Source organism: Rhodnius prolixus, unplaced genomic scaffold (assembly GCF_049639745.1).
Source record: "Rhodnius prolixus isolate KJV_2025 unplaced genomic scaffold, Rpr scaffold_7, whole genome shotgun sequence".
Taxonomy (NCBI): Eukaryota; Metazoa; Arthropoda; class Insecta; order Hemiptera; family Reduviidae; genus Rhodnius; species Rhodnius prolixus.
Window position 1 is genome coordinate 11,672,103 of NW_027411582.1, and position 25,931 is coordinate 11,698,033.

The 25,931-nt window shown below is 31.1% G+C and overlaps 3 protein-coding genes across 5 annotated transcripts; 2 read left to right on the forward strand and 1 right to left on the reverse strand.

The window, feature by feature from the left end:
* Positions 1–132: 132 nt before the first annotated feature.
* On the reverse strand, positions 133–7,145 carry GatA (glutamyl-tRNA(Gln) amidotransferase subunit A, mitochondrial). Its single transcript, XM_074114075.1, has 8 exons — positions 6,911–7,145; positions 6,648–6,837; positions 6,392–6,556; positions 4,565–4,740; positions 3,154–3,353; positions 2,842–3,059; positions 1,945–2,147; positions 133–452 (listed from the first exon to the last, which is right to left on the reverse strand). The coding sequence occupies exons 1-8, from the start codon at positions 7,128–7,130 to the stop codon at positions 295–297; spliced, it is 1,530 nt and encodes a 509-aa protein (XP_073970176.1). The 5' UTR covers positions 7,131–7,145; the 3' UTR covers positions 133–294.
* A 1,479-nt stretch (positions 7,146–8,624) lies between these two features.
* LOC141446987 (uncharacterized) lies at positions 8,625–13,338 on the forward strand. The gene is made up of 4 exons (XM_074114082.1): positions 8,625–8,784; positions 8,868–9,038; positions 9,975–10,176; positions 10,646–13,338. Exons 1-4 carry the CDS (start codon positions 8,734–8,736, stop codon positions 10,747–10,749), a joined length of 528 nt encoding a protein of 175 aa, XP_073970183.1. The 5' UTR covers positions 8,625–8,733; the 3' UTR covers positions 10,750–13,338.
* A 1,434-nt stretch (positions 13,339–14,772) lies between these two features.
* LOC141446982 (uncharacterized) lies at positions 14,773–25,877 on the forward strand. 3 transcript variants are annotated; one of them, XR_012454045.1, is made up of 16 exons: positions 14,773–14,999; positions 15,094–15,216; positions 15,302–15,423; positions 15,517–15,685; positions 16,651–16,733; positions 16,807–16,958; positions 17,675–17,814; positions 17,892–18,018; positions 18,848–18,985; positions 19,083–19,235; positions 19,693–19,762; positions 19,837–20,038; positions 20,145–20,269; positions 20,913–21,565; positions 22,169–22,299; positions 25,034–25,174. XR_012454045.1 is itself a non-coding variant. In XM_074114070.1 (16 exons), the coding sequence occupies exons 1-16, from the start codon at positions 14,995–14,997 to the stop codon at positions 25,816–25,818; spliced, it is 2,454 nt and encodes an 817-aa protein (XP_073970171.1). In that variant the 5' UTR covers positions 14,775–14,994; the 3' UTR covers positions 25,819–25,877. The 3 variants fall into 3 exon arrangements, 2 of the variants coding, with proteins under 2 accessions (XP_073970173.1, XP_073970171.1); XM_074114070.1 differs by lacking the exon at positions 22,169–22,299 and adding an exon at positions 25,779–25,877 and having other exon boundaries at positions 14,775–14,999; positions 25,034–25,185; XM_074114072.1 differs by lacking the exons at positions 22,169–22,299; positions 25,034–25,174 and adding an exon at positions 25,779–25,877 and having other exon boundaries at positions 14,774–14,999.
* Positions 25,878–25,931: the final 54 nt, after the last annotated feature.

Sequence of the window (25,931 nt, forward strand, 5' to 3'; positions counted from 1 at the left end):
TAAAAAAGAGGCTTCCCAAATTTCAAAAAATGAAAACCTTCTAAAGCAACGTTTTTAACTTTCCTTTACTTATAATGAAATCATTATCATTCAAAAATAAAAGGAAGCATAGGTATTTTTTTTAATAAAATATTTTTACTTTAAATAAATATAATTAATCTAAAGCACAAATAACAACCAGTTCTTTGTTCTTTCGTTTTTAATATAAAAGCAGGTTAATTTTTTTAGGATCTCCTCATCATTTTATCCCCCAATTAGAAACAAAAGCGAAAAATGATTTACTTTATAAAGTATTCACTGTAATATTCTTAATAAAGGAAACTGTACTTCCTTTTCAATCCAATAAGCTAGTGTAAGCAATGATTCTTCTTTGTAATTGGGTGCCATTAACTGTACGCTGAGAGGCATTTCATTTTTGGAAATCCTAACTGGTATAGAAATAGCTGGACATCCTAAAAAATAAATAAATACATTATTTTATGGAAGGAAAACATTATTCAATCTATAAATAATTAATCAACATAAAAATGCTATGTTTTATTAACATAAAATTCCAAAACTGGTTCCTAATTCATCAAGCTTTAAAGCAAGAGAAGCATTATTATATACTAAGGCCGACAGAGAACGTCTGTTTAAGAACTCTTATTGCTTATTACATTTCGGGTACCAATGCATCCTTTATCAAAAATTATTTCGAATGTAAAGAGCTGAAGTACGTTTAATTGTGACAGAATTGTGATGAAAGATCTGAACAACTGTATAGTTACGTTCTAAAGAAACTCTTAATAAAGGGCAGTAAAAGTATCTTAAACTGAACAAATACCGAAAAAACTTCTCAATGATAGAAATATAAAAGCAAACGGATGCAAGAGACTATTTCGACAAAAAGGCCGAAAACAACCAGCAAATATGTTCTCTCCAGGGAATAGGAAAAGAGGAAGATTTAGCAAGAGATAGCTAGAATAAAGACAGAAAGAAATGATAGGGGAAGGATTGAGAGTGTGAAGATTGGACGGAACTTAATTTTGGATCGAAATATGATTAATAAACTGTTATAATCTACTGGACTGAAGTAGTAAGGATGTAAATTGAATAAAGCCTATGTAGTACTTAGTAGTTAAAATCTGAGAATAAATATTTAAGGGCTTGCCAATCTATTTTAAGACTATCTTGGTACAATAAACCTTCACTATGGTAGGAAAATCATTATAGTTTAAGGGGCTGAAGTAAATAAGCTTATAATGGCTTCTAATTAGAATCAGACTGAAATCCGTCATGATTTGTTCAGTGCTTAATTCACTCTGGTAATTTCAGTTTAACTTAATACATCAAATTAATTTCAGTGTTGATAAAGTACCAAAATTAATCTGGCTTTTCGCGAATCGTCAATAAAAAAGAAATTATTTCACCAATTTAGGTCAGCTAATATCATAAGTTTAAATATGAAAACTCCAACGCAGAATTAAAATTAGAAACATGACCTTCTCATCACTTTATCGAAAAAATTATTATCTATTTGGCAAACTGTTCTCAATATTGAACTTTGTTTGCTATTATTCGCTTGCTGTTATATTATTACAGGTGTCTCATTAAATTATGCAGAATTGCGAATTATATTCAAATGATATTTCAGAAGAAGATGCGCAATTTTTAACAAATTACTTTAAATATTTAACTTAAAAAAATTAAAGCGTTTATTACAAATCATTGCAATATTTTCATAAAAATAAACATTTTTAACATTGATAAAAACGTGAGATATTTATATTTATCAAACAACAAATAACTTTACAAATGGCTCTAGTAAAAGCTTTAAAAATAACTCCAATAACAAGATATATTTTATCAATGTTATTTTTACGATTAACTTTTATTTCCTATTGTGCAATAATATCGTTTACATTTGTATTTTAAATTATAGAAACTTTAACTATTGCTGCTTACCACTCATGTTAGCTGACTGGGTACAGTAATCATTTAATGCACACTGTTCTCTATTATCAAATTTAATAAACTCATCGAATATAGGAGCTTCTGTTAAAGTTGTCGGCGTTAAAAGTATGTCAACTTCATCCCAAACTCTCTTAAAGTCTTCACAAATTAATTGCCTTAACTTTAAGGCTTGTATAAAATATTTGTGGTAATTCCTATAAAAAAAAGAAAAAGTTATGAATAAAATGAGTAACAACTGAAATTATTTATTAATTTTTTTAATAGAGCTCTGAACTCCCTTATTCTTCAGGGTAGATTTTGAAGTAGAAAATTTACTGAAAGTTGATAGCTTTACATTAAGGAATTTTCATCAATGTTTCAACGTTTTCAATGTTTCATCAATGGACCACACTTTCGACTTAATTCATTTTCAGGACTTGCACTGATTAATTAACTGCACATTGCTTTTGATTATTTTTAAATATATACTTAAACATATTTATAAAAACTATGTTAATGTCAAAGAATAGCTGTTAATTGTTTCTTTGGTTGTGTCTGCCTAAGTAATCCAACCAGTCAAATACCCACAGAATTTAAGCACCCACTTTTTATTCTAGCTAAAATTTATTCAAAAATATTAACCTTAAATTTTAAATCATGAAATCAAAACCAAAGTGAAATTGTGAAGTAGTCATCATAAGCCTACAGATGACGTAGTAATTTAAAAATTACACTGAAATAAGCAATGATTTCTTTTCCCTCTTGGTCAAATCAATCACTGACCAGAAAAGATGAATAGAACTCTATAAAATTAACTTTGTAAAAGCGTAAGGGTCACCTTTCATAATATTAGTACATTGGAATTCTAAGTATGGAACTAGTTTATTAGATGTTATGATCCTTGCTTACTTTTGTAAAAGAAAATAGTTTCCTGCAAGAATCCTGCCTCTTACAACGCTATTTAAATTTTTACTTCTAGTTTCTGAATACATCTGGTTTGTTGAATGTTCAACCTCAGCTCTTTGCCCATACCTAAGTCCATCATAACGAGCCATATTGCTTGCAACTTCACACTGATTTAATACTGAATAGCACGTTATGGAAAATGGAGTGTGTGGCATAGATACCTAAAAAAAAAAAAGGAAAATTAGAAGCTTAATACACGTTATGGTTGGTAACTTAAATTGCTTAATGCCCAATAATTTTCAGAAAATTCTTTACCGACTTAACAGTAGCTCCACCTTCTTCCAATATTTTTTCTGCGTATCTCCATGTTTCAACAACCTCAGCTGACATATTTTTACAATAATATTCTTTTGGAATTCCAATTTTTAATTTACGACAGTTGAAATCTTTATTTAAAGTAATTTTATTTACATTAACGGTGGTTGAATCTTTTGGATCAAGTCCGCAGATGGTATCTTAAATAAAAGAAATTTATGTTCCTTAAAAAAAACAGAGATTAAAACAAAACATTACAATTAATGGAACTATGTTAATTTGCAAAATACCTTTAGTTAGGACCAGATGTTTACGAGTTATGCACGATTTTTGAAATTATTAATAATTTTTTAAGCCACTTACTCTTGAAGTAAGTTTCGTCGGTGTAACATTTTGTCTTGATTTGACTCTTTTGAACGTCATAAAACCGCATTGCATGAAAACATATAGTTCAGGTTTTGCGTAACATGTGAATGTTCTAAGATTTTTCATAAAACTAGTGGATGGTTTTTGAAAATAATTTTATAAGGGATGAAGCTTTTGCAGATTATGTTGATAACGTAAGGAGGTAGATATGGCTAATTGTAACACTTGGAGAGAACTATGGATACATACTTGATGTTTTAAAATTCGTTGAATTTAACGGAAATAATAGCTCTGTTAAAATGCGATTGTAATAAAACAGTCAAATATTAACCTGAAACTGCTATATATAGATTTTTTAAATAAAGTCCTACGCCCTTAACGTTTAGGTCATGCGTAATCTGCAGCTTAGTACAAACATATATTCCAAGCATCGTGACCACCTTCTTCTAATCTAATGTCTTGAGCGCGAAGATCGGAGCCCAAGACTCTTGAATTAAGCCCAGGACCCTCCGAAGAAGTTGTGCCCCGTGAACATGCTGAAGAGTGCAACTATTAAAAAAAAAAAAAACTGCCCTTGTGGAAGTTTGCCAATGAATACTAATTTATCTTTATTAATTGTTCTTAATTAATTCACCAATTCAATGAAGGCACGACAATTAAACTTCCATACTCCATTTCTCAAGATATTAAGTTTAAGTGCCGGACTGATGTTATTTAGAGACTACCTTCGGGTTCGCTAAGAGAGTTCCACTTTTTCACCATCTCTACAAGCCTCTAAGCCATTCTTTGAGAGTTAGGGTGGCAGAATTAGTATTGTAAAATACGAACTAGCAAAGATGATTGCCCGTAAGGAACTGAAGGACCCTGTAGCAATAGCTGATCAACAACCCCGATAAAGGGGATTAGGACAACCATAATGAAAACCATAGGCCCAAAATGCAATGCGTATCTTACTTTAAATAACTCAACACTCACAGAGTTACATATTAATGAAATGCTCATGCAATAAAATAAATTACCAAAGCACATTTGAAAAATTACTTACTATAAACAAATGAAGAATCTTCAACATTTTTAGTTAAAATTCCTGGAACATCCATTGAATTAACTAATGGTATGAGACCATGGCGAGACACAGATGAATATGTTGGTTTAAATCCTACAATACCACAAAATGATGCAGGATTTCTGGTCGAACCACCACTGTCGGAACCTAAAGCACTAAATGAAAAAGAGAAAAATGTACTTAGTTATTAAGCTCAGTGAAGTTCATGAAAAAAATTATGGTGAATAAAGTAAAAATTTAATTGGATGGATTTCCATCTGAGAATTTTAAATTGAGTTAACTATAATTTACCCTAATTATTGTAAGGAATTTATACACAAATTACTATTTTTAAAAAAAGAATAAATGACCTTATAAAGTGTAACACTCTTGTTTTTTGTTTCCCTGCCCGTTTTCGAACTTCTACTTATCATCAGACATTGATCTATCAGTTTGGCGCAGAGAATTTGATTTTTACTATGTTTCTATCACTCACTAGATTTGCTGACTCATGAATCAAGAGTATATCCATCACTGTCCATATTTCCAAATAAATGATTTTTTATTACTTCATTAATGTTAAAAAAAATACCCACAATTATAGTCGTATTTATCTGCGTGTCGTTTCTATTCTTCCTCCACTCTTATATAATCTCCAGGTGAGGATGAGGGTGTGCAACTGATCGAAACAAACGTCAACTGGAAGAAGCTAAGTCTGGAATGTTAGCTGGATAAAAGGACTTCAATGCCACCAAGTGTATTTTACTTTAATTTTCTGAGACAACTTCAATTGCCGTCTGAGACATTTTATTATAACAATATGAAATAAAAGATACCAATTTAGAGCCTAATTATTCCTACTTGTTCATTTAATTATTGTAAATTACACTTTTTAATTACATGTTTGAGTTTATCTTTTTTTTCACTTATTGATGTTCACGGGGTACAATCACATTAACCCATTCTACAAATTGCATTGTTTAACATCAATATATCAATAAATAAATAATAACTATGCGAAAGGGCGAATTGAGTCGTTAGTACACTGGACTTCCACGCAGAGATCCCAGATTTGGATCTTGTCTACCCTTAAATTTCTTCTTAAAAAGGATGGAATTCAGAAAGTTCAACTAGAATGAATATGTGAAAAAAAATCGAAAACTTGAAGACAATGTGATTTTGTCAGTGCTGTTAGTCCCTGCCTAGTCCAAACTTAGCTCCATTCATAAACATTTTTTGAATTCACTGCACAAATTTGCAGGAGCGAAATTTAATGACTTCATAAGTGCACAAATATTTAGCCAGTATCACTTATCATCACATATCACAACTTTCAGTATTTTTAGAAAAGAGGACATATCACATGGATGGATGGCGCCCTATAGCTAAGTTTCTCAATATATGGAATGTCAGCTAAGGAGCTGTCTTTTGTCGGTGCTAGTTCTTCATAAGCACAAGTATTGCGATTGGATATGACTATACAGCTTTTCGTAAAGCCTCTTTACTTATCTTTCTTTCGCATAAAATATCACACTATTATTTTAAAAGGCAAGCAGGTTCTCCGTTGTTCTATACATCCCCTCCATCTTTCACACAGAGCATGCGTTGCTTATAATTACATCATGGTTTCTTTAAAACAAATCTCATTTAAAAGGACTTATCCTTATCCATCCTTTAAAAGGATGGACGCAATGAGCGAAAAATAAAATTCGTATGAAGGAGTTCGTATAATAGTTGATTTTAAAGCCAGAAAAGTTCTTTAGTTAGAAAAAAACGGTTAATGTTTTTATTACCCCCAATAAAAAAGTAGCTAAAACCAGAACTTACGCAAAACACGCTCCAGTAGCTACTGCAACTGCACTTCCACCTGAACTGCCACCAGCAATTCTTAAACATGGTTTCTTTAGTGGTAATTTGTCACCAATTGAATATTTTAAATCAGATCCCCATACATTTCTTGTTGGCCCGTATATAGAATCCACGGTACCTGCACTGGCATACTAATATTTTAATAAAAATGTACTTTAAACTCGAAATATTAGTTTGAAAGAAGTACAGATAAATCAATTGATCGGCCTCTTACCCCATGGCAAATTCATCCAGATTACACTTTCCTAAAATTATCGAACCAGCATCAAGTAATTTTTCTACAACAGTTGCGTTGTATGGCGGTACGAAATCTTGAAGCATTTTGGAGCCACAGGTTGTTTTGAAATTCGTTGTGCAGAAATTATCCTTGACAGCCACTGGGATCCCATTGAGCAGAGAATTATCTAAAAGCCAGACCTATTTTTAATAATAAGTTGTCTACAATTTACAATTTATGAAAGAATTGTTTGAACATACCATTTTCTATATGTACAAATCCCTTAGATAGTGAAATAAATGCGTTCAGGCGATTAACTAAAGCTGCACGCTTAAGACATTCTTCGTAGAGCTCTTTAGGTTTTACAACGTTATTTCTCAATGAATTACTAACTTCTTTTATCCCTAAAGACAGCATTTGAAACACTGATAACGGACTAACTGCAGTGGTTAAACTGCCTAGAAGGTTACAGCACGTCATTGGCTGTACTCAATTCTGCACGTAGGCAAATTCACCGCCTCCTGCCGTCTTGAATAATGGAATAATGGGGGGGGCCGTACCATCTTTATTTTATTGCTTTTTATAAAATTCCAAGAACCATTTAATAAAAAATGAATAACTCTTAAAATAAATCGTATTTTCAAAATTCTTTGTAATTTTAATAAATGTAAAGGTAAAAAGGTTTGAAGACATAAAACGGTCTTTCAAATACCTACTACCCTGAAGTTAATTCTGACCTAAAGTTACATGTTGTTTCTACAAATTCACGTAACTGAAATGACGTTTTGAATTACATCCAAAAGACTTTTTACCCCGTAATCAACCATATAAATTTCCCGCAAAAGTTTCATAAAAAACATTCAACTGAGCGCCTCATGTCTCACCACCTCTTTAAACGAAAATATAATATACTTGCAATTCTATGAGATAGGAGATTCATTTGGTTGTTATTATTAAAAAAAATTAAGAACTCTTTGATTTAATTAATGAAAATCTCAAGTTTGTTAAAGTTATTATCAAAAGGCTAAACAATAATTGTTTAGGGCAAACGTCAAGGTTTAGGTTGTGAAGTTTCTAATCTACAAATGCAAGAAGCTAAGTAGTTCAAACATTTGAGAGAATAGCAAAGTGAAAACTCTGTATAAATTAAGGTCAGACTGGCTTTTTGGAAGAGTGTTCTTAAGCACATCAGAAACTTAACTGAATTTGAGAGCCTAGATCACAGAGAAAAGTCTTATGAACAATATAAGACCTATGAATGGTTGTAAGATGTGAAACCTAGTTGCTTAAAAAAAAAAGGATATAAGGATCTTCTGTAAGATTAGACGACAGTGGAAAAGTAAGAACGCTATACATTGGAAGAAAACACGATTAACCGCTCTGTATTCTCATAAGAGAAAGTTAGATCAAATGACTGGAGTATGTGGAACGGATTCCCAAGGTAGATTTTAAAAACGTACGTGAAGGAAAAAGTCGGGAGTAGTTGGGAGTTGGGAATTACTCAAGAAAAAGAAGACGGAGCTGTGTAAAGCAGGATCAAATCCACCAAGGGATTCTCGTAGGGCGATTAAACGTAAAGGCCTACGCGACCGCGACCCAATTTATTTATTGTGCCTCTAAAAGGATAGTAGGTACGAAAAAATTACGAAACTTCCTTACTTTAAAAGTGGAATCGATATTGTAATTGTTCGCATTTGGACCTCTCCATCTAACGGTAGAAGAGGACCTGACTAAGTAACTAAGTAAGTAAGTTCATATTTGGCAGATGGTAAAAAATAATCTTCTCTTTATATTTAAAAGATATTTAAATTTCAATATAAAAATAAATTTCGAGAATAAAAGAGATAAATTGCTTGATCTTGTCAAATAAAGTGCAGATAGAGATCAGATTTAAATTTAATCAAAAAAGCAACGCACTTAGTAATGCTTTAATAGTAAATAATTTTATCCCCATTTTATAAAATTATCAGATGATTTTTTTTACTTACATTATTATGGTTACTTATTTTAAATTAATAAATAAATACCAAGTTAAAAAAATGCCCCCGAATTTGAGTTAATACACTTCTAAAACACAATCAAAATGACCCAAGAAATTAGTACCTCTACTTCTGATTACAGTATGCTCAGTCAAGTAAGAATTAAGAAGATTATCTTAACGAACTTTATCGTGAAATTGAAACAGAAATATTTTGTAAATGGATGACTAATTTGTAGATAAGTCTGGGAGCGATGGGGGACACTGTACTAAATGAAAGTAGCAATGTGTTCGCAGACGATGAAATGGATTCTCCATCAACAGTAATTTTACCAAGAAGAGAAAATTATTGCTTCAGATGTAGGACTAATTTAGAAACAAGAGCTAGAATGTGTAGAAATTGTTATAATGTTCGTGAGAAATAGATTTTATTATTTTGTATAGTAAATCTAATTCAATTTTGTTTTTTTCACGATAGAATTTTAATTTTAAATGTTTAGGATTTAATAGGGAGGAACCTAATAGTAATGGCTTTTGGAAGAAGCCTGAGTTTCCAACAGTTAGTGCATCCTAAGAACATCTTATTTTATCTTTATTCTTGTAAGGGAAGTATTGTGGTGATCTTATCAAATTTCAAAGTTAAGTTGTTTTTTTTCAGACTTTTTTATTATCGCAGATATTACTGTGAAAATGAAAACTTGGTATTTCCTTCCAATATTTATGCCGCTTCTTCTAATAAGTTCTCGACAGAAACACTTCACTTGGAAGTGAGACTTTACAAAAGATATTTTTTCTCTAAAGATAGAACCAACCGTCATCTTCTTCTTCTTCTTTTTTTTAATTTAAGGCGTTTTAACATCTGAGGACATTCGTGCCCAGAACTTCTGGTCTATCTCCGTACAGTGAGCTGTATGAGGCTCTTAGAAAAAGCAAATCTAAGAGCATACTTGGTCTTGAACCCTCTTTGCTTGGGAGCCCAATGCTATAACCATTGAGTTAATCTCTTGCCTACTATATACTATTTATTTGCCCCCCAGCAGTTGGGCTACAAGGCTGAACCCATATAAATATTTTTCAAGAAAAAAACAAAAACATTAGTTTTAGATATATCTACAGCACACAAATACATCTTTTGTCTCTAATATTATTTTGAACTAAGCTCTCCATGAAGAAGCGAAGCCCGAATGTTCACGATCCAACTGGGCACTAGATAAAATTTGTTTTTAGGAGAGATTCAGAGAATAACGCGTCCCTTGAAAGCTCAGTTATTGGAAGGGGAAAAACGTATGAGTGTTCATATAATTTCGTTATTTATAATCTGTTTAGATGTTAATTATAATTGTTAGGAAAGAAGACTTTGGATGCCAGCTCGACCTACCAGGAAATTGCGAAAAAGAAGGGGAGTACTAGGCAGAAGGCGATCACTATTAAATAGATATTTACATTTTCAAGACGGTATGCCCAGTGGCATTCAACATTTCAATAGACTTTCAACATCATCTACCAGAAGTTTAGTATCATCTGAGTCAAGTTTTGATTTTCAAAGAGGTAGTATTTAGCAAAATTATTTATTATTTACAAAAATAAAAAACAATTTTTCATAGACCATTACAAGGTGGTCCTTATTTTTGAGTTTAATGTAAGCTGCTACAGAGTTGTACAGCGGCACAGTGGCTCTATCGAGCGATTTGAGGCAAGGTTCATAAACATTTATAGCCAAGTAATTATGAAAATAGATAATTTTGACTTTTATTGTTTAATTAGGTTTTGAGGTCTACTTATCGTTAATATCTAGCGAATAATTATAAATAGGCTTATTTTTTAATAACCATCTTATCTCTAGAATAGAGGATGTGTGCTATTCACTTTCGCATAAAGCTGCAACCTCAGCCTAAATATAATAAAAAAATATATTTTTTTTCTGATGAATGTATTCTATATACTTACAACCCTTATACAACTGTCCTAACAGACAGTTTTGTTGTTTTTGTAATCAATTTATGCATTTCTATTACAGGTCGTACTGATGACTGGCGGACTAGGAAGGCTGTTATGCAGAACCAAAACTTTAAACGTGACTTTGAGAAATCTAATTCGAATGATAGAAATGATGAAACCTAACAGGAGAAAATAAACTTAAAAACATATAATAATCACAGAAAAGTAATATTTTTAGAAAAGTGGATCTTTTTTAATTATTTATCCTAAAAGTAAATACTTATTTGAAAATAAGAAGGGTCATTAGTTATAAAGCAATGTTTAATATAAATTTAAGATGAAAACTAACATTTACTTGTTCATTAATTAATTAAGAAGCATTTAATATTTGTTTGTATTTAAAAGAAGGCTTGTTCTTACAATTTTCTAAAAGTCTAATTCAATGTGGAAAGCAACCGATTCTTCTTCAAATTTCATTTTTTACATTCTTGTCCACCGTAGTTACAGCATTTTGTAGCCCAGGGTTCCTACCAATTATTTTCCTTGTTACATAAAAAATAATACTACTTTAGGCATTATTTTTGCTAAAAAATATTCTATCATCAACGGAAAATAACTGCAGACAAGTCCAACAAAAAAACATGTTACGTCACTAATTGGCAATTATAATAAAAATGAAGAAGAAGAAGAAGAAGAAGGCTATGCCCTATATTGAACGTTTTATTACGCAAAAAGAAATAGCTTATGTTTAAAAAAACCTATTAAATACTAAGACTGCGATTTAATTTACAATTTCATTCGTTTTGTAAAGCTTTAAATAACTGCTTACACAATTTAATGCATCCGATATGAGTAGAGTTCTGGAATGAAGTGTCATTGAATGACATTGAACAGTGGCAAATGAGGAAAGTTTAAATGTATAAACAAATTGACTCTACTAACATTGACTTTGCTTAGAATTTGATAGAGTTAATCACTGCATCTTGCTCGCGAAGTTAAAAGCGTATGCCATACACAAAATCTTTTGTTTCGGTGGGGCTCAAATAGTCATCCACTCCCTCTTTTCTGGGAGGGTGATCCTGAGGGTTTCACTTGCTTATTAACAAGAAAAAGTCAATGATCAGGATGTCACTTTGTTTTTCTTACGTGCGAATGACTTAATATTATTTTTGCCAATTTTGTCCCTTTAATAATGTGGGCACTTGCGATGAGACGTTTCTTGCTTTGAAAACTATTTAGAACGGAACCAGTCAAATGCAGTGTAAGGATTTCACAATGATATCTTTAACTGCTCATATCTAATTGGATATTGTGGAACTTGTCGCAAGAGTCGGATGCTAATGTTTGCAAATGTTAGGCTTTTGCTTCAGAAACACAAGGAACTTTACTAACAGCTGTTTTCAAGTTATCTTCTATAAATCGCTCGTACATATAGGCTAATAAGGTTTCTATTGAGGCTTTCATACTTAAGTTCAAGTGTAAACTTGGTAAGTTTACACTATGCGTAAGATGACAGATTTCTAAAAAAAAAAAAACCTAATTTGTACAGATCTACAACCGTTTCTTACATGCCTCCTCTGTTCCCAGGAGGGTTTATCTCTGCTAACTTATCATTTCTCAAATAGACAGAACTACTGACCTTCTTTATCTAAAAACATTAAGTATTGCTTTTTAATTTTATAAGAAATTCTTCTCCATTCAATGTATCTTAATGTAAGTATAATTATGTCTTCCATTTCTTTTTTTTTCTGATGATGCGAACAGCCAACCAACCTGACTCGGTTTCGCACACTATGATCATTCTGGAATTTGTAAATAAAGTTAATATTAAATTATACTCTAGAATTAATTAATTATTTTAGAAAATAAGTACTTTTCGTTAGAATAGAATTTATCTTAATGTTACTGGAGTTACCTAAATGCTCTCACTTTTTCTGGTTATAAAGAGTCGTCATCATACACTTATTCACATTTAGAAACTATACCATGAACAGATGGCGGCCTATATTCTACGTTCATTTCGCATGTAAGTCAAAACAGATCTTTAGGACGCAATGGATTTGTCTTTATTAAGGTTTTCTCTCTTCAATCTGCAATGTAACTCATTTTTTAAAAATGTAAATATTGGACAATTGCTCCTTCTTAAGTTTTTAAAACAAATAAAACATAAGAATCAACAAAGTTAAAGCATAATGTAAAAAAAAAAAAAGGCAAATACAATAGAATACAATTCACAGCAAAAGATTTCCATCAGGAGCTTAAATGCTTGAAAATACAGTCACTTTCATAAGAATTTGCAGAAACATATGGGGAAACGTGTTGAACTTGTATAAGTGCAACTGATGCTGGGCAATATACTGGATGAGCTATATGAGCACAATATTAGAGGACAGAACTATTGGTAAAATTATACCAATCTACTAATCTGAAACATTATTATCAGCCGATCTGCAACTTAGCTTCTAAAATTTTATCTCTAAAAAATTATACCTCGATCATCATTAAAAATATATAAATTTGTAAACTTGATTGGCCTGTAAGTTGTTTTCTATGCGGTCCCGAATATGTTCAGAGAGCTTGGTTTTGCATTAAGGTGTCAGAATGTACGTTAATATAGTAATGAATAGCGGTTAACAGCGCGGCTTAGTACGTGGGAGATCCTCAGTTCAACACCGCTTATAGGTAGTTTTTATTTGTTAGAAAAAAATGTTTTACAACAAAGTATGTGCTTCTGCCCCGACCATGATACCTAATTGGTTGTTGGAAGTTTAGCCCTGCCTGAAAAAATAGGCGATTACTTTACTTTACTACTTTAATAATGAACAAAATATTGCTAGCTCTTCATGCTTCAAATAACTTTGCTTACACGTGTACTCTTGAAGCTAAGCATTAACTGAAACTTTCATTATTAACACCAAATTTAAATAGAAATAATCAAATTTCGCATAAAGAGATTATGTAACAATAAGCGCTAATTACCCCCAAAAAAGTCTTCAATTTATTTTGCACTTTGGATTAATAACTTCGAATGGTGAACTCATCATCCAAAAATTTTGTTTACTTTATATTCCTATAAAATTTGCAAAAAGCAAGATCAAATTAAGTTTTAAGAATTAGTTTCAGACGGTAATATTACATTGTGCTTCGTAAATGTAGTGTTTAGGGAAGAGATATAGAGATTAGCTCAGTTGTTAGTGAAGTGGACTACCATTAAAAAATTACGAAGACTAGATCAACGTGCCTTTAGAAATTCTCTTTCAGTTCAATGCATGTTCATTCATGGACAGAATTATCTGTAACGAGAGAGTTCCGAGGCAGATGCTGCGCGTTACAAGGCTTCAGATGTTGACGCGCCTTAACTTATACAAAAAATCATACATTACAAAAGAAATAAAGTAATTATGTTAAATTAGACGATTACTATATTTATATAATAATGAGCATATGCTTTTACAGCAGCAAAACTCATCTGAGAATTGTCTGAAAGTGTACCATCGCAGAAAACAAGATTAAACGCCCCCTTAATAAATCCTATTCACATGCCTTTTTTTTGAAAATTAATTGCCGCAAAAATAAGTAAATTAAAAACAAGTTATTATAAATGTCCTGTAATAAGTATTTTCACTTTCCATTATAAACATTACACTTGCAATACAAATTTTTCTTTTCTAAAAAATGAGGATAAAGTTGAATTCAAATATTTTTGTATCTTATACGAAAAATTCACTTTACTAAAAAAAAAAGTACACAATATCAAATATTAGTTTGTTAAGAGACAACAATAAGTTAATGTTTCAGTCATGAATCTTTACATTTTTCTTTTTTAATAGTTTAATGATGCTTAATATTAAAAAAACAAAACAAAAACAAGGATCTACAAAAATATAGCCTTTAATGAACAAAGAAGCATGTGAATTTTGAGGAATATTCACAGCAAGTGGCTTCGTATACTTATAATATTTATCATTTTCAAATAGTAAAAAATTCAATGTAATAATTGAGATCAATAAATCTATAGAAGGCGAGATGTATGTTTTATTTTTTATTTGACCAATCTTTCACTCTACTTTTTGAAAAATTAGTTAAGCAAATATGTTTAAAATTTATAAAAAAATTAGATTTTTAATAAACAAGTAAGCTGCTTATCTTTAGTCTTTTGAAATCTTCGTCATGTGATTTTTCTGGCAAAACAGATGAGCAGATATACAATTTTAATTATATTTTTTATGTTTATATTATTTTTTTTATAAAAACTAGCAAAAAAAATGTAATTTTATTCACTAAAAACAAAATATAATTCCATTATGTATATTTAAATGAAAATGTTGATCATATGAATAATGAAAACCCATCACAGAGGCTGGATCAATCCTGCTGATTGCTTAGAATTCCATATCTTTCTTATGGTTGTGACTATATGCTTAGTCAATGATGTGAGTTATTTTATAACTTATTAAAATTCTCATTAATTACTTTTTTATTCACTAAATTGACATCATTATAAGTAAGAAATAAATTACATTTCAGGGAACCAAAAAGAAAACGAGGAAGACCTCCAAAAGTTCATAAAAGTCCTCTCCTTCAACCAGTTGAATTTCCTGCCTCCCATTTGAACGAAACGTCAGCTAGAGATCTCAATTACGGTTATAAGTAAATTGCAATTCTCTACTTGTCACTTAATATTTGCGTATGTATTTATTAAAGCTGTGAATGACAAAAACTCTTATGCTATTAGAATTTTGCAAGAAATATTGAACGTTCCAAAAAGCAGATTAATTTTGGAGAAACCTGATGAAAGTTTATTTGGTTTGCATGATTATTATGAAGTAATTAAGAGACCAATGTGGCTAACCGAAGGTTGGTTCTAATTGAGATAATTTCAGTTTTTAATAATTACTTATTTGTAAATGTTTATTTTAAGTAACTTTTTAAAAATTCGTTTACTTACAGTTTCTAGAAAATATAACAACAAGGAATACAATGAATTAAAGGATGTAATTGAAGATTTTAAACTTATCTTAGAAAACTGCTACAGATTTTGGGGTGCTAATCATAAATTTTCAAAACATACTTTTAGAATCGAGAAGATATTAGAAAAACATTTAAAAGAATTACCTGGGTTTGTTTGCATTATATATTTTGTTAACAAATAATAATTTCTTTTTATTTTATCAATGACGGAAGCAGGTAGTAAATAAAATGAGAAGGCTATGGGCGCCAATGACCGCAGATGTTGGCCAGCCTAAATATTTTTTTTTTATTAACGTATTTTTATTGTTATTGTATAGAAAGTTTACATAATCAAACATATTATTTAAACTCCAAAAGCTTTGTTCCTATATTAATTAACTGCTCGTACCTTGAATCTTTAGACTGAAATAATTATTGAGATATCTAATTAAATTTTGGCCGTAATGAAAGATCTATTATAACTCTTTATGTCCGTGTTTGTTCAAAATGTGCGTTGAGAGCTAGAATTGCCTGTGGTTTTGAAAAATAATTATTATTTACTATCCAGAAGGCCTAACGTTTTCACATGAAACTGAAATTACCACTCTAGTGATTAGAATAAGATTGGCAGAGGTTAGAATTGTACAGGTAGTGGTTTAAAAGCTTAATACATTGCTATTTAACCACAGTGGTTTCTTCAAGAGAACTATTCATAGTATATCAGCTTAGTGAAGTGTGCACAGTAAGTTTTGATTGGAGATGAGATGAGCTACAGTTTGTCTGTGGGTATGGTAGTCCCTAGTTGTAGCACACATCAGCCTCCTACCTCTACAGATATGTCTTATGACTATGTGTTAGGTATCGGAACAAGTACATTTCAACATTAAATGAACTTAGAAGGTGCCAATAAATTTGCCAACCAGTTCAGTGATGGTATTATTGCCAATTTAGCTATCTCGTAGGGCTCATCGGGAGTCAAACCCGCACTTTAGCAGTATATTTGAAGGAGCATTTAATCTCATCTCTTCTAAATCATTCAGTTATAGTGAGCCCAGCAAAGTTTGCCTAAATCCGGTTAAATAATTGATCCTAATTGAAGGATATACAACTTTCTATTAAATTTTATGATTTCAGAAATTTAAAATCTTCTTGTAATCTGCTGGCAGATAGCACTAACAATGATAATTCTAATGAAAGCGATTCTGCACTTCTAGAAGGTCAGATCAAATTGACAATGTCTCACATGACTAATCTTTTATTTATTTTTTTTATCACGATTATTTTTTTCAGAATACCAATCTAAAATTCTTCAGAATTTGGGAAAGAAAGAGAAAGATGAAAGTGAAATTTTGGGAGATACTGCTGAAGAAGAATTACTCAATTGGGAATCAGATGTGTTAATGGGTAAACATGTTAAAAAACAAATTAATTTCATTGGAGAGGTATTTATATCATATAATATTTATTATCTTTTGAAAATTAACTGCTTAAAATTGGAAATGGCATGCTTTAGAACTAAACTGCCACTTTTTGTTAAAAGTGCGATCGAATTGATTGAAACTATAAAATAGAAGACTGAGGCATAAATCATAGGCGATAAACGGTCATCAATTACTTTTACCTTGCGGCCTCCAGAACATCCAGTAGGCTTGGCAAGTCCCTGACATTTTTATTTCCTATTATACGTGGAATAGAAAGTGAACGAAGAATTGAGTCTTATTGACATATATGTTTTAAGTCCTTAGAGTTAATTAAAAAAATTGGACTCTATTGTCCCGTCTTCTTTTTTAATGCGTTCATTACAGTTCTCTTTTATGCTCCCTTTTAATATCTGTACTCTAGTACTGTAATGCCAAAAGCAATAGCTTTGGAGTATATAAAAGTGCCTAAAATTCTCCTTCATAGTCAGACTTTACAAGAATCTCCGTGCATAAAGGTCTTCCAGCCTTATCTGATTTGTGGCAATACCTAATACCGTCATTTTTAGAGTAAACCTTGACAAATTTAGTTAGCAAAAATATACATGTATTACTCATTTGTACTTGTATAAGTATGCCATTTTAATTTTGAGTGGTGTTTTTAAAATTAAATATATTTCATAGAACTAACTTTACTGTTGACTTTGCCCAGAGTTAAGGAAAACTTTCTTACTTTACAGCTGGCAGATATTGGGTACTTTATAAAATTGACCCATCAAGTTTTATGCGTAAAACAAGTAACACAATACGAAATTGAACGAATGCTATTAATGCCTAAAGAATCCACTACACTCGCCACATTAATGACCGCTTTTCTTTGGTATTTCCAAATATTACTGAGTTTCAACTGAATTTTGCAATTAATTAATTATACAATAAGCATATTATTTCTTCTAGCCCAACAGCAATGCGCGGTAGTTTGTATTTAAAACCATTGATGACTTACGAAGTATGGGCTGCCATATTGAGTAGAAAACTTGATAGTTGGTATAATGCCTATTTAAAATTACGGAATAAAATTCAGGTATTTAATTTTTCTTAATGTTTTTAGAAGGATAATTTTTTTTTATGTTTAGAATTAAGTTTTTTAATCACAAAACTTTCGACTACAGTTAAAAATAATTTTAATTAAATATTTTTAGAAAACTAATTTTTCACTAAACAAACTTAAATACAGGTATGGATGAACATGTGAATTGTATTTCATAAACAGACTACTGCAACATCCTCTCGCCTCCCTCCAAAAGACGTGTATCTATTTGAAAAGTAAATCGAACTCTCAGATTCTCCAGCTCCTCCTAAGTGAAATTATATATAAGAATTGTTTAAATAATTGTAGTAGTTTATTTGTGGACTATCAACACTGAAAAAATGTCGATTTAATCAGTTAGAACGTAATACTTTTACTAGGTCATAACAACGAAGTGTAATCAATAATTTTTCCACTACTGCAGGACTTTCCTTGCCTGTCTCAGTGATTATTATTTGAAAGGGGCATTTTCATCGATAAGGGCTCCTTCAGTGCTTTCTTTTTTCGCTAAATAGCCCTATCGTTTTTTGCCCTACAGTGGCTTGGGATAACACGCTTAGCGATGCTTCTCTACTTTAGTGAATGACTGTTCACATCGTAATGTAAAGCTTTGGAGGCTAAAGTTGATAGCCTTATTCCCGGCAGATTCGGTAAGATGCTGTCCTATACTCTACATAGAATCAGAAACTTCATGTTCTGTCTCTTGCAAATGTTCGTTTTTGAGATGTGCTGTTCTCAAGACACCACACGTACTCTCCATATTCACAGCCATAATGTCAGAAGTAAATTCGATCGCGTTACAGATTTTTTTCCTTGTTTTCAGATATTTCTCAAGTATGGTATTGAACCAAATTTTTGGGATGTTGTCGGCGATCAGAATCCGTTACTGACTTCAGAATTTCACGCACTTTCCTTAGTTAAAAAAGCTTGGATTTTAAAAGCACTTTGTACTACAATTTTTGTAAATATTCCACATTATATTTTCAAATTCAGATATACCTTTATTCTTAATTTATTTTGTTTACCCAAGTTATTATTTTTTTTTTATATCTGTATAGCATTCTAATAAAAAAATTGAGGAATATTTTGCAACACTTGAGGATTGTAAACTTCGTGGCAATATAATTTATGAAGATAGTAAATTTATTTATATCAACGAATTCTCGCCGGAAATTAGAATATACAGGATAGCAAAACAAGAAGGTGATTATGTAAGTAAATTTTTTAAAACAAATATTTAAAAAAAATTGCCATGTTATTAAAATTGCATCCACGAGGATACGAAGATTTCATGGATATATATCTAGGGAAGGTTTTGAAAAAAGTTCTAACTAGTATCTGGAAAATTGCGGTCCATATTTTTATAATTAAAATATTGGTCACGTCTCATACCATCTACCCGATCGAAAAAGTAGTAGATTAGTAGAACAAGAACTGGAAGATGGGCTGCTAAGTGAGATTACACAACTGACTCTAGGGTCGCAAAGGCCAGGCTCACTTAGCACCAGTCTTCCTTTGGAGTAAGAGGTCATTCTTATATTTGAGAACCTTGCCCTGCAAGGGTGTTCTACGAAAGATAAAAGTTTAAAATTTAGTTGTTCTTCCTCTCCTCTCACAAACATATAGTATATAAAATCCGAGCTTAAATAACTAAGAGCTTTATTTCAGAGTAACATTCTCAAAGACTTAATCCCGGACTTTTCGAATACTTCCTCTCCTAGCACGCAAGAAGATGGACGTAAGTAGTGTGTTTTTTTGTTTTTTTTTTTAAATTTACGTTAAGGATCTTTAAAATAGTTAATAATATTACAGAAAACGCAACTTTATCAAAAAAACAAAGATTCATACTTGTTGCAAGTGATAGAGAAAGTTTAAAATTGTTAATAACTACTTTTAATCGTAAGAAAAAGTCAGTTTTTGCTGTGGAAAAACTATTAGCTATAGAACAAAATAAAAAACTATCTCTAAAAGGATTATCGTCTATGTACTCACAATGGAAAAAGTTTAGCGAAAGGTAAGTACTAATTTGTTCACTTTTTCTATTTTTTCTTCAGGACTAATTTTTTTTCTTAAGTTAGCAGAAAATTTATTATAACTTTAACTATCGCCTTCTTTTTTAGGCTACCAAAAGTAGTTGAAACTTCTAAGAATTATTGGATTAACAAAGTGTCCTCATCATCTCAGCTGTTAAATGCTGAAGGAGAAGCGGATAGTGCTAATAATGAATCCAGTTTAATCATTTTTGGTAAACATTTAATATAGGATTATTCGAAAAACACATCAGTTGCAATAATTATCAGTTTATTACTGAGCCCTTTTTTGGCATTTCGTTAATATCAGGTGTACAGGAAAAATGATGTGCTCTTGTATCAAGCGAGCTTTACGTCCATCTGTCAAATTGAGGGTTGTGAACGGGAACAGAAGCCTATACTTTCCTATTAACTTTTTCTGGAAAAAATCATGTTGGACTCAAACTCAAATGCTCCTTCATAAATAAGATCCTTACAAAGTGAATTGGAAACTAGCCCAAGACACCTATGTTAGGATCTTCTGGCATTAGGTCAATGCTGGCTTCATGTACCCCATGTTTCCAAAAAGAAATCATCGTTCAATAAGTAACTTTTCTTTATACATTCCCATCGGATGAATTTAAAAATTTAATAATCTTCCTTAATTAATTTAATAATCTAATCAGTAGTAATCTACCTTAAAACTACACACTTTTTTTAACCGATCATTTTTTGGACAGAATGCTCCAAATGAATGTCTTTTCGCATCTAGGGGTAAACTTGGGATCTATTATACAACAATGTGGTTAAGTTAGAATATAATTATCCTGATAAGGGCTTCTTAAATGAATGTCTTAAATTCACTTAATTAATTTTCAGGTAAAAGACCGTCCAAAAAAAAATTTACCTTCCAAGAAATCCACAGTTCTTCATCAAATGAAGAAAAACTTTCAGAGGCTAGTACATCTGACTGGGAAGATGGTAACATTAGACGTAGTAAAAGAATAAAAAGAATTAAAACATTCCCACGGCAATGGGAAAGACGTTTCGAAGAAGGAATATACGAGACATATAGCCGTGCAATGAATACAGCACAGAGAACATTTAATAATAATTATCCATCAAGAATATCTACTACAGAATTATCAAATCCAAATGATTATGTTAAATTTTTAAGGCAACAACAAAGAAAGATAAATTCATTTTATAACATTAAAAAACAAGGTCTAATTATTAGAAAAACAATCATTAATCCAACGAAAAGAAGCATAGTTAGTGCAGCTGTAGAGAATGCTATCAAACAAACTGAAAATAAAGAAGAAAATTTGCAGAAATCACAGCCAAAGGTGTTGATGATTTCTATGGGTAATTCAACGAAGACATTGCCCGTTAGTGATAATACTCAGTTGAATTCCGAGCCAAACTTGCCTATTCAAAATGTGAGCTGTTTAAACCAGAATAAAACTGTTACTAGCGTGGTATCTACTCCTTCTGTTTCTAGTATGTCAAACATATCTCCTACCCAGCTACAGGTATTTCCATTATTAGTTTTAAAAAAATTATAAATTTTAGATGACAATGTAATCGTAATTTATTTAGCTTAGTTTTAATATGTCAGAAGGCAAAAATCAGTTTTTAATGGATAGAGAAGCATCTTAAAAAGAGAAACATACCAAAACTGAAAATTAAACGTCATTCTTTCAATTTTATTTTATTTTTTAAACTGTTTTTTCGCACCCACTGATTATGCACTCTCACTAAAAAAAAAAAAAAATTAAACCTTCTCTTAAGTGTTTACATCTTTACTAATACTTCGGTAGACAACCGCAGTTAGATTATCGAAAAGAAATATGCGGTAACGGTAAATATTTCTTGATAGGGATGTTCGGCAATGAGCAGAGAAAGTTTAAATTAAAAAATTATTTAATGTTCTTCGTTTGTTAACTAATTACTGCTAAATGTAAATCAGACATAATTTCAAACTGTAAAGAACACATTTGTATTGGAATTAACGTATAACGAAAGAATGAATTTATGTAATGTATAAATTAAGCGGGTTTCAATCCGTCTTGACCAAATTTAAATCTTAGTGCAAAATGTATTGTTATAAATATAAAAAATAATTTCTCTTAAAGAAGGGTTGCATGAGTTCTCAGAGAATATTTTTGTTACCGGATCGTACGAGCACTTGAATGTGGTTCAACCAATTCCCTTTGGGATCCAAACAGCCTAAAACTCCAGATGTTTGAGAATAATTTCTGATACGGTAAGATAATAGGTTTCAAATTCTAGTTTTACTGGCGTTTTTGATATAAAGATTTCAGGAATGTCAGTATAATTGTTGTTAGGCGTGGATACTCACAGGGGCACCTCTGAAGAAGTGTGGGTCATTCCATGTCAAATCAACACAAAAAAAGACCATTTTTGACCTCACCATCTCGGATTTTCTTGAAATTTGGCACATGTGTACTATTGGTATAGACTTGGAAAAATATGAAATTTTACTGTGATATGTCAACTGGTTTATGAGTTACAGGGCTGTAAATTTGCCAAAAATGGACTGAAAAACAGGGAACCCCGTGTTTTTGAATTACTGTAGAAGCTTTCCTAATTGAGCTACAGACTTGGAATTGGTGTCATTTTATAGCATATATAATGCCCTTTCCTGTGATATGCGACACCATATGGGTTAGGGTAAATAAAGTTTGTTAAATTTAAATTTAAAATTTAAATTTTAAATTTTTTAAAAAGTACATATTTTAAAATTTTAAAATTAATTCCATGAATAGCTAGTAGTGTTATGAATCACTGGGCAAAATATTAATTTGGGACGACAATGGCTTCATTGTTAAAAAAATTTAAGACTAAAGCTCCTTTTCATGGAAAATATATTTTAATAAAATTAAAGTAATAAATTAATTGAAAATAGTAATAATGAATCAATGAATCATAATTAATAATTATTAAGATTTAAAATATTGATTTTGAAATCATTTTTAGAATTAATAATTATGATTACAGTAATTATTCATATTAATTATAATACATTATTTTAATGAAATTATGCAGTTAATCAAATTATACAAAAATAATTCAATTCAATATCTTTGTTCAAGAATAGTCTTCTTTGGCTGAGATATCAGCCTCTTTAAGTTGGTTTAAGTCGGCAAAGGGCCTTGTGATTGCGTAGGGGGTTCGGTAAAGAGACTGGCAGCTCATGCCAGTTTGCAACGACCCTATGAAAATCAAATTCAAACTTCACTACAACTTTTTGAGTGGGCAGTAGAAAACATCACCAACATAGACATTGCATATTCAACCCAGGAAGACTATGTTGAATCTGAGTATTTTTTAAAAAATCGGTTTGCTCAAGCATTGGCTATTAAAGGAACACAGCAATATCATGCTTTCATTCCCAGAAGTAAATCCAAAATATTGGTTAAAAACTTTTCTATGAACTCAGAAGCTTGCGAAATGGAAGTTTCAAAATTCCCTGATAAACTAAAATTAGCCGACATATCAGGTTATATCAGTGTAGTCTATAAAGAAACTGGTGGCTTGGATATTTTTTTAGAGAAAAATGAAGAACTTGATGAAGTAAAAGTAACTTTTCTTCATCCAGCTGGTCCCTCTAAATCATCTCGCATCCAAGAAATGCCGATATTCTTAGGGTCTCAGTAGTGGATGTTTTGATAAAAATTGATCCTGTGACTCTGACTGGAAGAACTTACATATGTCCTACTAGAAAGTGACGCATGTCAAACAAATGAAGCGTTTTCAAGCTTAAAATAATAAAGAGATCCTATTACTTAATAGTATGTTTTACTTTGGACTTGTTAGTGGAATTATTATTAGCATTATTGTATTAACATGAATTCAGAGTTGAATTAATCGGATTGGAGCTTTAGTCTTAATTTTTTTTAACAATGAAGCCATTGTCGTCCCAAATTAATATTTTGGCCAGTGATTCATAACACTACTATCTATTCATAGAATTAATTTTAAAATTTTAAAATATGTACTTTTTAAAAAATTTAAAATTTAAATTTTAAATTTAAATTTAACAAACTTTATTTATCCTAACCCATATGGTGTCGCATATCACAGGAAAGGGCATCATATATGCTATAAAATGACACCAATCCCAAGTCTGTAGCTCAATTAGGAAAGCTTCTACAGTAATTCAAAAACACGGGGTTCCCTGTTTTTCAGCCCATTTTTGGCAACTTTACAGCCCTGTAACTCATAAACCAGTTGACATATCACAGTAAAATTTCATATTTTTCCAAGTCTATTCCAATAGTACACATGTGCCAAATTTCAAGAAAATCCGTGATGGTGAGGTTCAGACCCCGTGTTGATTTGACATGGAATGACCCGTGTCCTAATATCTAGAGCGAGGCCTATCGAGATGTAAGATATATTCTTATGCCATAAGTGGGCCCCTTGTAGAAAACAGCTTACTTTGTCCTGAATAAGAAAGGTTTTGTAGAGGCAAGCGAGGTCTTCGATCCAAGTTGTAGGCCAAAAATTAGGTTCTAACAGTTTAGGCTACATGTATTTTAAAATTTCTCTATCCTACTATTGAGTTGTTTTTTTTTCAGTTTTCTAGATATTTTTAAAATTTCTGGTTATTTCTGTACATGTTCAACCGAATCCCTTCAATTAGGGTATGCTCTTTAGATCAAGTTACTATAGTTTACCTTAGATTTAATGAGAGAAGGGACCAACACTAATACCACTTTGGCAACCTCTGTGGGAATTTTTTTCCTATAAAAGTAAAAAACAAAAATCAAAAATCTCATGAAATGGAGATATATTGTGTGAATTTTTTTATAGAACTATCTTTCCGGAATTCGGACAGAATAAGTTAGTTCTCTGACCTCAGGTGTAATTGTGTCATATTTCATATTGTGTCTTATTACAAAGTTCAAAAATCTAAATTTTAGTTTCTGTGTAAAATTTTAAACGTTTTTTACTTTATAAAATGTATTTTCTAGGCCCCCAGCAATTCCGCTTTTACCCCAGGTATTTCTCCTTGCCGAGATTTGAATATGAACAATCAATCACCATCATCTGTAGTAGAATCATTTCTCTCTGGCTGGATGATGGCTAAAAAATCTGAAGCTACTGGCTTTCCAGCCACGTCAACGTAAGAGTGGTTTATTTATTTTTACTCTCGGAACAACTTTTCTAAGTATACCTAACTACAAATTATCATTATATGTCGAGAGACATTATCATTTATAGAGTAAATATTATGACTCGTCAAAAGGTTGGAATACAGAATACTTAGATCGGCGCTTCCTTTTTAATTTGGGTAACTTCATTTCAGTTTAGATTAGGGTATGATGTCCTAAAACATCAATTAGTAATATGTAGTCAGTCTTTTAAGTTTTCGGTTATGGGTAATCTATATTTTCTTGATTTCGATCAACTCTGCTAAATTAAACAATTTCTTAGCCAGTTGTTTGAAAGCCCGGTGATAAATATAAATTCGAATCCATTTTATATCCTGTTAAAAACTTACTATGAATCTAAAACCAAAGCCTGTGATGTCAAGTTATTTGTCTACATCTAACTTTAAGCTGTTGTGAAAGCATTTGTTACTCTTTTGGATAGCGATACAATTTTTGAAAATCATACCGCAGAAATAGTACTATAAATAATCAGATTAAAGTTAAATTTGCAGCTTAGTACCAAAATAATTAACATCGTTTGTAACCTTTCATTTTTTTTTTTCAGACCAAAAGCACCTGAAGTGGCTACAAATTTAGTACTGTAAATGATTATTTTACATGTTATTTCGTATATTTTTAATAAAATATATATATATATTTTTAATGAGTGTTTTTGAATTTCATTATTTTCCCTTAGCAGTATCACCCTTTCCTTATC